Genomic DNA, 13958 nt, shown 5'->3' on the forward strand with positions numbered 1-13958 from the left:
ATGGCAACTAAGTAGATACCATTCGACTTACACAGCCACGCAAAGAAGTAGAGACATCGAATGGGTGGACTAGTATATACGTTTATATGGAGAAACTGAGAATATAAGGATAGACCTCGATGTTTTCCATGGACCAATAAGAAATTTTTATTCACCCAACTCAAACAAAAAAGTAAGTGAGAGTAGAAATTATATTAACTAATTCTTTTTCATTATAAAAAATTAATGAAAAAATGCATGAATAATTCTTTAGAAATAATGCATATGTTGAAAAGATCATTAATTCATTGTTAACTTTATTCATATTACAATAGAATTATTTATTTACACAGGTCGACAAATGGACAATAACATCGTTGATTTAACAACTATGAAGTTTTGTCATGGTTATATTGTTTATCATAGAATCACACTGTCTTTATATTAACTGAAATAACATGAAAATAGAATAGAATTGTAGTTAAACAGAATAAAATTTTGATCAATTCATTGCCCATAGGATGTTGCTGGTATCATGTCCACGAGATAAATATTCAATTTTGACACAAATTCAACAAAAGGCTGTAAAAAGGTGTAATTTCTACTACATGATTATTATCTTCAAAAATATTTATGACCATAGGATAACTTTCTTCTTCAAACCATACTTTTGATTTATTTAGTAAGCAATGTTTATGCCATTTTCTTATTTTATAACTATAATTTTTGTTAATATCAATCAGCAGGTTTAGTTCTCTCTAAATATATTGCTAAAGAAAACTCGTTAGAAATAAATACTAAAGTCTTTGATGTAAGCATTTTAATGATATTCTAATATTAAAGTTAATGTTAATCATAAACTTGAATTAATTCATGAGATGATTAAAATAAAATTTATCCTCTTTTGTTTGTGAATTTCAGACATAAACGAGAGTTAATGAAAACCATTAAAAAAGAAGAATATCAGCAAAGCGGAGTACAAAAAAAAGCTGTTTCCCTCGTTCCTCTGATAATGCGAGGGCAAGAGAGGAGATGACGCAGTGCGCGCGACTCCTGGAAAAGAGGATCAATAGAGACATCGTGACGAGATCGGTCTTTTTACCTCTTCCAGCGCCCTCTTATCTCATGATTCTGTGCTCTCTCAGTTGATTGCATGATTGAAAAAGTGAGAGAGTAGAATAACCATCAAGAACGAGAAGCTCAACTCAACAGACTCGATAGCTATAGAATCTGGAGAAAATAAGTGAGCTTAATGTTGTGTGCAGACTGAGATGTAGGTATATACTACATTATAGATTGATGTAGAAGAGAAAAGAAAAAAAAAAGAGAAGAAGAAAATGATGGTGATGATGATGACGATGAAGGGGAAAAGCGAAAAAAAATGAAAATGAAAGAAAGACGAAAGTACATAAATGAGGGAGAAGGTAAAGAGAAGCCATGGAAGCCTATATAGTATATAATATATAGAGGGTAATGTTGCGTGTTGAGACGCCTCACAGATTCATTGAGGAGAGTAGAAATGCCAAAAGAGCAACTGAGAAAAATCTACCGTGTTCTTTCTACTTCTATTTTCCCTCTGCTGCTCTAATTTTTGAGTGCACTTCCCCAAAGTCGTCCGCTCAAATTTTATTCCTCTGACTGTCTTAAGTAATCAAATAATATATACTAAATGCTGCTGTTATTTCAGCCGTATAATGAATGCAAATTTATTCTTTATATTTTGATAGATGTAAAAAAAAAGTCATTTTATGAACTTGTAAAAATAGTATATTAAACAAACTATGAAAAAAAAAATGATTAGGCATGCTGATCGCTTACAAATAGTAAATTTATTAATTGTTTCAAGATTAAAGCATTCATGAAAAGGAAATTGATAGAATAGAGTGATGAGGGTAGATGAGACCATAGAGGGTTGATTCCAGGAGCACACAGAAGACGTTGTTGACAACATCGAGACGGTTGGATGGGGCAAATGCGCGGGGGCGCCTTAGCTTGTGGCTGTGATTAATTTGAATCAGTGAATGGCTTCAAGGGTATGCTGAAGGCATAGACTGTTGGCGGTGTATAGAGAAGAAGAGAAAATTCAGAATATGATGTCAGAGTGGGAGGTAACATGAATATACCAAGGGAAGGAAACATTCCCTTCGCAAAACCACAACGAGAGCCAAGGGCAGGCCGCACACATCCAATCCAAATGCCGCAGCACGATAGATGCGAACTGCAGGCAGATGAGGAGGAGTATACAACAACCAGGAGGAATAGGGGAAGATCGAAAAGAGCGAAAATGCCAAGAAGGGTGAGTTACGGTCTTTAAATCATTGCTCAACACCATACAGCCGGGGGAGGAGTGAGATTTTGGTTTACAAATTCGATTACGAGTATTCAAGAACTTGCTCCCTCGCATAAGTGTTTGCTATCGGAAACTAGTTATGTCATCAAATATTTATTGTCATTATTACTTGTAAACAGTGATTCTTAATTAATTAAGTATTTACATTGGTTAATTATGTTTTCAGTCATTAATATGCGGGTGGCCTTCGGTAAATTTTTTTAAGAATACTCATCAAATAGAGCCAGTTATTATGTAGTTAATTCTTTTTGGTTTTTAAATGACTTATTCAGAAATTTCTCTGAAATTAAATAACTCTTGACCTTTGGATACCGCTAAGCGACGGTTTTGAACTCGATGCGGCAACTCATATGTTTTACGACAAAATTTTATTTACTATTCATTCGCCTCAACTGGTGTTGGTTTGACTAATAATGAAATAATAACACGCTGTAAAAAGAAAAAACGAATATTATTTTTCCAACTCATTCAAAGTCCAGTCATTTATAGACATCCATTAATTTTGTGTATTTATGAGAGTTTTATGATTTTTAAAAGAAAAAACAAAAGTGTGATACATTGAATATGTACACTCAATATATTAGTTTTAATTAATTTATAAAATTATTTTAATTATATGACCTAGTTACATCGATAAAAATTAAATTAACGATAATCTACGGAGCGAAAACTGTAAAATCCGAGACCTTTGACTGTTCTCGTTCACCCATATGCGGTACATATAAAAGACGCTGTGGCGCAAAGAGACCAGGGGGATGAAGTGGGCAACGACGACCGGCAATTACTCGTATTAAGTTGCGTTTTTCCACTTGAATGCCCACTCTCTATGATACTCGTACACACTCGTCTCGTTCGTTCGGAGTTTAACTATCCAAACTTACTAGTACAAACATATCATATTCGTGATATTCAAGTGGTCCGTTCATTTATACCAAATGCATCTATATGATCGTGCATGTGCATACTCATAATCATCATTTATGTTAACCTTTTTATTTGATAATAAATTATACATTTATAATTAGATTTGTATTTATTATTAAAATCGAATCAACTCGTATAGCATGAAATTAAAACTTATGTATTAATACACAAGTTTAAATCTCCTATTGACAATTTTAGGCTTGATCTGATTGAGTTTAAAGTCAATACATATAAGGGAATCATCTATCGGTATTCGTATATCTTATTAGTTAAATATATATATATATATATATATATATATATATATATATATGTATATAACTAATAAGATATAAAAACTGTATTAATAATAAATGTAGTAAATATTCAATTTTGTTACAATAAAACTCCAATTAAAAGTAGCAGAATATACTGATGTAATAAATATGTATTGCCTCTCAATATGTCAATTATAACTTGAGATATAAACGAATGTTGAGAATAATTATTAGTTTTATATTTTTTTCCAGAAAGTAATGTAAATTAAATGTACATTATTTACGTCACTTCATTATGAAAGTTTATTGTATTTTATTCCATTTTTGAATGGTAATTTTATTTAAACAAAAATTCAGTAGGAGTGTGTTCAGCTACCACAAGACACAACAGATGGAAAACTGAATCTGTAAAATTGATGACTCGCTAACATATGTTCAGATAATTCACAGACGTATGTATTTCACAGTTAATTAAATATAGAACGTAAAGTAGTGTCATAATTTGTTACGATTGACAGTCGTCAAAATAAAATGTTACTGTGAATCAATGACTTTTTAAAAATAGCTATGATAAGATTTTTAGTTTTTAGATTAATTTATATTACTATTTTGATTTGGATTACAAGTAGAAGATAAATATTTAATGAATTTTAAGCGGGGAAAATATATCAACTAGCCCTGGAGCATTGAAGTCACGCTATACCTTTTTTGATCCTCAGAATTTATTTATCTCGAGTTAAAAAAAAGGGATATAAAGGACGTTATTTAGTGTAATACTGTATTTTATCTTGCTCAAATCTTCAAAAACCTTTCCAATTAACTACTTTATTCTATTCACCGTTTGAATCCATATAATTAATTCAGTCGATCTTGAAAGCTTTTTCGTATGTAAAATATATTTGAAAACAAAAAAAAAAACAAAACAATTAGTAGAGCTTTATAATATCAAAGAAGTTTTAATAGTTGATTTCTAGTAATTTTTGCACTAGTCATCAATTGTCAACAATAATTAAAACTTTTAGAAAAGTGTGAAAAAGCAGTATTGATACACCAGCGTTTTTGAAGATTACATGATATCAGCTTTGTCAAAATCTTGGCTAACTTATACAAGAATCAGTAAAATTGCGCGAAAACTTCATGACGAAAGTAATTTTTGAAAAAATGAGAACTATTGTTTTCTATATTACAGACAGTAGCATATTATGAAACGATATGGTCTCCAAGTCTCGCATGTTATGACCAGGCGGTCTTACAAGCTAACATCAGTTTCTTCGAGCATGCGAACCGACTAGCAAAATCCCTGCAATATATCTACACGTACAAAGAAAGTAAAAAGGAGGAGGCATAGGAGCCAATGAAGGATCTGACGACAACATAACAGTTAAGATACAAGTACGTACTTACACTCATACTTTTACAATAGTATATATTGCATTATTATACAGACTAATTGTGAGATATATCTACATACATAAGTATAAATATATATATATATATATATATAGATATATATAAATTTATTCTTTCGTATGAGATATGATTGCTGATATGACATGCAAACGTCTTAGATATAGCTTGCAACTATATACAACGTATATTCTGCACGACACCATGTACAGCATTCTTCATTTATATGTTTAACATAATTAAAGATAAAACTTCGGTCATTTTATTTTTTTTAAAAAACAGAATATTCTTTTTTAAATGAATTTGTACATACAGAGTAGTCGCCCTGATAATTGGTTGTACTCCTGTGGCTGACCAATACCGAATTTTTGTATACAAGCTGTTAGTAGTTACAGGCACGTGTAGAAGAATGAACTAATTATCGACTTACTAGTTTTGAAATTTTGATGTTTTTTATTGAAATATTCTGGCCATCTGAAGGTATATTTATTATCATGAAATTGATCAGTAATTAAAGGTTATAGAAAGAGGGTTGAAAGTTAATGTTTTCCTTATCATTTAAGATTTACCCCTTCTATTTTTAAATGGAAAACAAACTTTATTACTGTGACTTCAATATTTATTAGTCAAGATTATTTAGAATGAAGAAATTTATCTTAGTCAATTGTTAAGCTCAACAGAATTTAAATGTCAATTGAATCATTGATGATGTAATTGACAAACGATTAGTAAAGAAGAAAACTTTATGTCAAATGTTCGATGATCAAAGGAAGTTAGATTAGAAATAATTATGACAGAAAAGTTGATTGTATATTCATTTATTTTTTATTTAGTTGTCGCTGAAGAAAAACTAAAGTCATTTCTAAGACCACGTTCATTCTTGGATCGATAACAGATAGAAAGTAATAGGGATTGGTCTTATGGTTAAGAATCGAGGAAAGAAGCGAATGGTTTTTATAGCCAGTGAAGGATAGGGAGGGTTTCAAATTCTTGGGTACCTTACTCGACCAGAGTATCCCTAATATACGTCATCCTTTTAACGGTTCACTTTTTTTCATTTTTTCTATGATAAAATTTATGCATCTAGAAATATGGTTATTTTGACATTAATATTTTTAATATGAAATTTTTAATGATCATGCATTTTTTAAGATTATTTTCTTAAAAATATAATTCCAAATAGTTTCATCATTTTTTGGTAAAAAGTTATATCCATTTATTTGGAGATGAAAATTGTTTGTTTTTTGTAATTTTATTTTCAAAAAAAAGTTAAGTTAAGATTATATTCCAACAATGTTCTTACTTAAATTCATTCTTGTCGGACAAAAATATAGCTAAAAGTAACTTTCATTGATTAGTTTTCAATGTTCATTCATTAGTTTTTTATTCTACTATAAACCTATAATGTAATTTGATAAAATAACTTTACTTTATATCTCGTTCTATCATGAGCTTTGGAGCGAGCTTACAATTATAAAGAAATCACATTAAATATTTATTTCAACCACATAAATATAATCGCAGATGCAAGTTAATTTGTCCGTCTTACTCAATTCACCTGACACGAATATATTGATAGGTATTTGTTTCAGAATTGTTTGTTCATAATAAAAATACTTGGAAGAATAAACTGTAAGTATATGGGTGGTCAAAAGAACGATCCAAAGCGAATTGTTGATCGAGGATATGAGACGAAGCATGCTGCAAGAGTTGTAAATATAATTGGACGCGCTTCTGATTTGTACTGTAGCTCAAGCTCAGTCACGTTCATCTCTATTTAGATACATATATTCAAAGTATCGATTCAATACTCGACTATTTTTGCAATAGACACTAGTGTTATTAGTAAAAGTAATTCACGACAAGTCTGGTTAAATAAGAAATTTATGAAAAATATATTGTAAATAACTCTCCACTGGGAAGTTAATAACAAAATCATGACTTATTGTGACAGGAAAGTAAATGAAAAAAATATAAACATTTTGAATATTGGCATAGACAACTAAAAGTAGAATTGAGTTAAATAGCATTGAAAAAAATAGGAAAATATAAGCGATGTAAATTCCTATAAGAAAAAAAGGATTTGATATTAAGATTGTGCGCGTATACGAAATGGTTAATGCGGGGAGTCTTGAGCACGCCCAGAGCTCAGCGAATGAGCATGCACACGAGTGGCGTTTCGGGGTCCCGGTCTTGAACGAGGTAAGACCTGTGTATATACTGACTCGAGTCGATAGCCAGAAAGGTCGTCAGTTCTGGTGAGAATTTCAGAGTGAAAAAAGCTTTCGTTTCATGATCTGTATAAGACTGCTTATTGCACATGAGGAGTGTATAATAACAACATCTATAAATACACTGAAACATACATGTACATTTAAACATTGATCAAATTAATTAATTGTGGTTTCTTCAAAAAAGTCAAGACATGTTTATTAAAAGTCAACTTTCACCCTTATTTTAAACTCAGAAAGGACAATTAATATAATAATAATCACGACGATAATAATAATAATTTGGAGAAGAAGCAAAACTACAGAAGAGAGTAAAGAGTGTGGGTGTAAAGGGAGTGAGGAAACAAGTAGAGACAGCGGCTGATCATTGGTGGACAGCGATGTGATGTTGACTATGGTGGGGAAGTGAACGTCACCCCCGTGTGGTCTGCTGCTGCAGCTGCAGGTGGGGAACAGAAGGGCGCAAAGAGTACAGGAGAGGTATAGAGAGAACGACGACGACGGCGACGTCGATGACGACGTCAAGTTGATCTGGAGGGAGAAGCAACGATTGTGAGAAGTAGAAGGGGTTTTAGTGAGGTGCAGACGACGTTGAGGGGCAAGAGGGGATTCGCAAATATCGCAAAGCGATGTGGAGAACAAGAAAACTTATTCTCTGTTGGTGAAGAGATTTGAAGAAACTCGCAACTACTACCAATTTTATGTGTTACTATTTCATCGTCTCTTCATTTAGTGATTGTCAGTGAATATATTGAAACGTCCACTCAATAATGTTAGTTGATAAAGACTGAAAATACCAGTAAAGTCAACAGCCAAATTTCTGAGAAGAGAGAAAAAAATTGTATCGTTACAAAAACCAGTGACATTTGGATACATCAATTGTATGGCTCAAACAATCTGTAGATCAGTTATTAGTGCTTTAATTTGGAGTTTACTGGCAGTCGTCTAGCGATGAGATCAAAATCAGTGGCGCGAAAACTTGGTCAGGGTGAGTGTCAAATTGGTTGTATTATTTATTCCATCCACCATTTAATTATACCATGAATCGACATGTTTTCCAAAAAAAATAGGATTTTGAAAATGATTTAAAAGTCATTGAATACCTATATTTATTTATGGGTACACAGTGAATGTGTTAAAACGAAAGACAATTTTTTATACTTAAACGTCTAGGATTATAAATAACAGAAAAGATATAATAAGTAAAAGGGTAAAAATTGTCAAGCGATAATATGTTCTCCTTCTTTCCTCCTTTCTTGTGATATATATGTATACATAAGATACGAAGTACACCTCGTGGATGGGCGCGTATTCGTGACGGATGAAAAAGAGGCGGAGCAGCGCCCGCGCATCATAGTCATTACAAAACACTTATAGAATGACATATATATATATATAAACTCATTCCTCATATTTTTCTGTCTTGTCTCGTTGACGCATCAAAAGTCAGTTCTGACTATCTCCAAAGTCACGCCTACATTTTTCGCTAGTAGCCTTCTCTGTTGATAAACCTTTTCTCCAGATAGTTAAACTATTGATAAAAATACGTATTACTAAGAAAAAGGAAGAATAATGATTTTTAAAAAATGCAAAAATATTTTTTGGAGTAAATGATCAAATGGAAAAGAGAGAGCAGCAGTGTTAAGATATTTTTGAAAATAAAAATGGTTCATCCCATTCACAACGAGTCTAACCTGGACATGGTACCGGAAGTCGGATATGTATAGGAAGACAAAGCCAGTAAGACGCGCGTATACCATGCTCACTGGGGATGAGGTAGTTCTCTGTTTCATCATGGTCTTTTGTCTCGCATCCTGGAAGAAAGAACGAATGAATGTAAAGAGTCTGAATAGATTGGATGATCCTGAGCTAGGTCAAAGTCCGTTTTTTCTCGTTTTCGTTCTCATTCTGATGTTCACAAATATCTATGAGATCCCTATTACCAGTATAAACTTATGTTCTTGTTCCTCTTGTTCTTTCAGTCGTGTCTTTATCTTACACCAATTCTACCATCCTAATTCCAATCAACGTTTCTATATATTCTTTCTTAAGATGATTTATTTTCTGTTCTCATGAACTGCAGCTTCCTTTTAATGAAATAAAATCTGCTTCCGCCCGCGCATTGTCTTTTTGTTCCACCACTAGCGTACTATCGTTTTATCTCATCAGCAAAAAATTTCTCTTCTTGGAGAATACACTCGTTTTACAGCTCCAAGTATCAATGTTGTATGATTAAAGTTTGCTAAAGATCGAGGGTTGTTTTTCCTCGTTAAAAATGAATTTACTTTGGAGTTTTGTTGTAGTTTATTATGATTAAAACTCTTCAAGTCTTTATAATTTTTTTATTTTCGAAGTATTTATTTTATGAAATTAAAAAAAGAAATTTATTTGAATAAATACCAAAGAAAGAAATCATTTTATTCAGTTATGCAGTGTAAGAATTGATAAAATAAATATCATCATCAACTATTTTTCTTTCAATTTTATTTTTAGGTCTAATTGATTGAATATATGAAGAATATATCACAAGGATATCTTAAGCGATAAATTTCACGATGTTAGTATAATAAACCTCTTAATAGTAAAACATAACAATACTAATGCAGTCTCAATAAACAAAACTATGAGAACAATTGGTAATACTATGATTCCCTCTTACTTCTCCTTTTAACGAACAATCGTTGTAGTATAGTCCTCTGTCGGTCTTTTATATCAATCATTGATTTTACCTCGGGGGCCTCAATAATTACCAGTGTTTTCCCGCGCTTGTCATTTGTTTTTCCACTGAACACAACGCAATTATTCAATGTGCATTGAACAATCAATATCCAATTGGATGAATAGATGAGGAATTTTTGAGACGACTAATTAGTATGTATTTCTCCTATTCCTTGTTTGATAATGAAAATTTTTTTTGTTCATGTTTGATAATTATTTATTCCATTACAATAACTCCAATATTTATTTCATCATTCTAAAAACTATATGAGTTTAAAAAAACATAATTGAATATTTATCATAATAAAACATTACATATATGCAAAAAAAAAATAAAACAAAAAGATTTTCTGTGAAATATCTCTCTTTTTGCCTACGTCGACTCGTTTATTACTGAGGGTTATTAAATCTTGGAATTCCTCTTAAACTTAAGTTTTCTTGGTACACCAACAGAAGTAGTAAAGAAGTGTGAAAGACCCTAAGAAAGCGTGACCGATGACAGTACACGTAGTTGTACATATATGAATATACATACTTGCCCTCTGTGAAACATTTAAAATTTTTATCATGGTCTAAGATTATTATTTAAACCCTAAAATTTGAGTAAGTCAATCTAGTTTCTTTGATATAGTTTAATAATTAGATAAAAAACTGGTCAAAGTAATTACCATGACCAATGACATGAAAACTAATGTCAAAGGTATAATATAAGAGATATGGTTTATGGTGCTAACCCTGTATGACTTTTTAAAGTACCCTTGTTCCAACAAATGCTATCAAGTATTATATATTGAATGTATGACTACTTACAATCCCTAGTTGCGTGTCTGACATAACTTTACGATTCTCATTTCCCGCAACGTCATTCAGCACTCTACTAGGGCAAAATGGACAAGGACTTTATAACTTTAACCCTCCGTATTCACTTATTGCGTTAAGCAGTCTACATTATATGAAAAAAATATAATACCACTTTTCAATGATTTAAAAGATAATTTAATCTTATCTAATCTCTATTTTGATGCACAAAAACATCATCAGAAATCACGTTCAATCTTTCAAAATATTGCTGAAGTTTCAAGTCTTGACATCGACTAATTGACATCCTAATGATTAAGTCTTTAATCATTTTAAATCAAAATCAATGTATCTTTTCTTATTTATTTCACCTATTTATATCATTTTTATTTTGCTAAAATTCTAAAGAAAAAATAAAAAAATCATCACTAATAACTACGTCGCTTACTAAAAATTATTGATTTGAAAAAATAAAAAATTTTATGTTAATTTAGAAAACATTCCTGAATGTTATGACACAAAAGTAACACTCTATCATACTCTAGAAATATTGATTAAAATAAAAAGCATAATGAGCAAGTGAAGGTGATAGAAATCAGTAGTAGAAATCGAAGGTTTAAGCGATATGACAGGAAGAGGGGTGTTGTGGTCAGGACAGGGAGGGAGTGGACGCAAAAGACGAGAATAGTAAAGTCAAGAAGTGGTAGTAGATGTAGAAATGACACGAGCGGTTATCTTAGAGGCCACGCGATATTGTCATCAGGGTAGAAAGCAGTTAGAAATGGTGGTAAGTGATGATAAGATCTTCTTAGCTAGAACTAAGGCATAAGTCTACTGTGGTCTTTCTCTGCCTATGTCCATTACCTTCTATTCCTATACTTACTACCCTATGGTTTAACGAAGACTATTTAAACGATAATACAGACAGCGTTAGCCCCTTATATGTGCATTATCTCGCACGCAAATTAACTTTATATTATTTTTTCAAGTTTATATCATGGTAATAATGATAATGATGATGGTATTTATTATTATAAAAGTTATTGAATGTGTTCTTATTATTTGAAAACTATCTTCTACTTGAGCTTAATCGATTTTATGAACTATTATATTTTTTCTATTCTCTATGATTTTTCCCAGGAAATATAATTGACTTGGTAATATAAAAAATCATTACAGTCACGAATCAGAGATTATACAGAATGGAAGGTAACTCAGAGAAATGTCTTAAGGCTATTATTCAGCTCTAGATTGTGTTTATAGACAAGAAGTTGGATGATTTATCGATGTATAGATTTTATGATCATGTTGTTTTACATTATACGATCTATTGTCTTTTTTATCTTGGACAATAATTAAAACTGATTTGATTAAAATAGTTGACATATCCAAGAAAAAAAATCTTTTTACGACACATTATTTATTATTTTCTACATTGAAATTGAGCTTTTTTATTATTTACCATTCTTATAATTTATATTGCTTGAACAACCATCACAAAGTTTAAAACTTTACTCTCTATAATATGACACTGCTTTACGTGTAGGTATTTTCGGACTTGTTTTTGTGAATCTCAAGTTCCCTAATATTATTCACTAAATGTGAGTTTTCAAAATATATTTCATACAGAATACTGAGCGACACCAAAGTATGTAAATATACATGGTAAGAAAGCATGTTTTCATCTTAAGGCACGTACACGAGTGTTGCGTCTATTCTTTTTAATATAAATAAAGTTATGACTTGAAACAAAAAAAAAACTTTTTAACACATAGACATCTGAGAATTTTACAGCAATTTACAATTAAATGTAATTGAAGATGAAAAAAAATAAACATTAAATGGTCTAAATGATTATGAATTGATCAATAATTTATCAATAATCCTTGATATATGTATATGTGTATGATCCTCACAGTTGAGAAGGCAATTACGTGAGAATTCTTGAATGAAGAAGAGAATTATTATCTGTGACGCATTCTTAGAGCAACGTCTCGAATGTCTAAAAGGCCTTCAAGATGTTCTCTCACATATTACGGAGTAGTTTTTTTTATGTCTTCCCATTCCCTCTAGACCGTTTAGTTGAAGCACAAAAGCTTCACTTATCTAACCGTAAGATTCGCAGTACATTCATTCGTTGCATGGGAACCTTTGCTCTTCTCTCCCATATAACCCTTCCTTTAACCACCCTCTTTCTCTCTTCTTTACTTCACGTTTGTTCACCTTATAGGAATACAAGACAATAAACTATGAAAGGGAGTGCGTCGCGAATTGAGTTTAGGACTGTGTCAAATGACAAGATGAGAAGATTTGACTCGTTGAATCATCATCTCATCTTGTACTTAATGTCCATTTATTTAACTCTTTAGGCTCGTCTTGACTCTTATAACAAAAAACTATCCTCCACTTGATATGAGGTTTATCCTGTCGTTTTTAAGCTTCTAAAAAAATTGAATTATCAGAATAATTCCGAAAAATCAATATTTTGCACTCAATTATTGAAAAATCTGCTCATGTGGAAAAAAAAGTTTCCACAAAATTCCAAAAAAGTTCTTTTCTGAAAATTTCCCGCTGGTGAACAAGAGGAATTCTTTTAGAATTTTGCAGGAACACCAGAAGAATTTCACAAGAATGCCAAAAAAATTTGAAAAAAAAATTATTTTATTCAAAAACTTCAAAATTTATTTAATGTACTTGAAACTCCAAGAGAAATGAATGTTTTCAATTCTTTTAACAATGTACAATTAACCTTTATTATGATATATAATCTCATATTGTTAAAAATTTCATTTTTTATAACCTAAATTATAAAATGAATACCATGATTAATTTTACACAAATCTTAATATTAAAATATTGCAAATTATCAAATGTAAAAGAAGTTTATATTAATCCCATTGTCTTACAGCTTTTTTTATTTACTCTTACAATTGTCAATAAAATTATCTTCTCCACCTATAACACTAATATGTCACTTATTATGACTTTAATAATGCGAATGAACATTTATTTAAACATAATTAATTTTAATTAAACATAATTTTCATTTATTTTTAAAATATCACTTTTACGTTTAATAACTTTTTTTCAATTAAATGACATCTTAAGGCTCTATGCATATTGAATGTGTATCGTTTCCTTGGGTACTAGTTTATTAAAATTGAAGGGCCAACATTCGGATCCTTTTAAATTGTCATTTCGGGTAAAAAGTAGTTATTAATTTTAAAGATGATATTGTAAAAGATGTGGAACATTTTTTTTACATGAATGATCAATAATTATTAGTTCATTGAT

At 30.8% G+C, this 13958-nt stretch overlaps 1 protein-coding gene across 1 annotated transcript in view; it reads left to right on the top strand.

The window, feature by feature from the left end:
- The first annotated feature begins 7760 nt into the window (after nt 1-7760).
- The window catches only part of LOC118067023 (transcription factor hamlet-like), a 46395-nt gene continuing 40197 nt past the window's right edge, over nt 7761-13958 (top strand). The window contains exon 1 of the mRNA XM_035083534.1: nt 7761-8136. Coding sequence (XP_034939425.1) covers nt 8100-8136 — 37 coding nt within the window. The 5' untranslated portion in view covers nt 7761-8099. The remainder of the gene's footprint in view (nt 8137-13958) is intronic.

Source organism: Chelonus insularis, unplaced genomic scaffold (genome assembly GCF_013357705.1).
Source record: "Chelonus insularis isolate UGA/USDA-ARS -01 unplaced genomic scaffold, ASM1335770v1 contig_359_pilon, whole genome shotgun sequence".
Taxonomy (NCBI): Eukaryota; Metazoa; Arthropoda; class Insecta; order Hymenoptera; family Braconidae; genus Chelonus; species Chelonus insularis.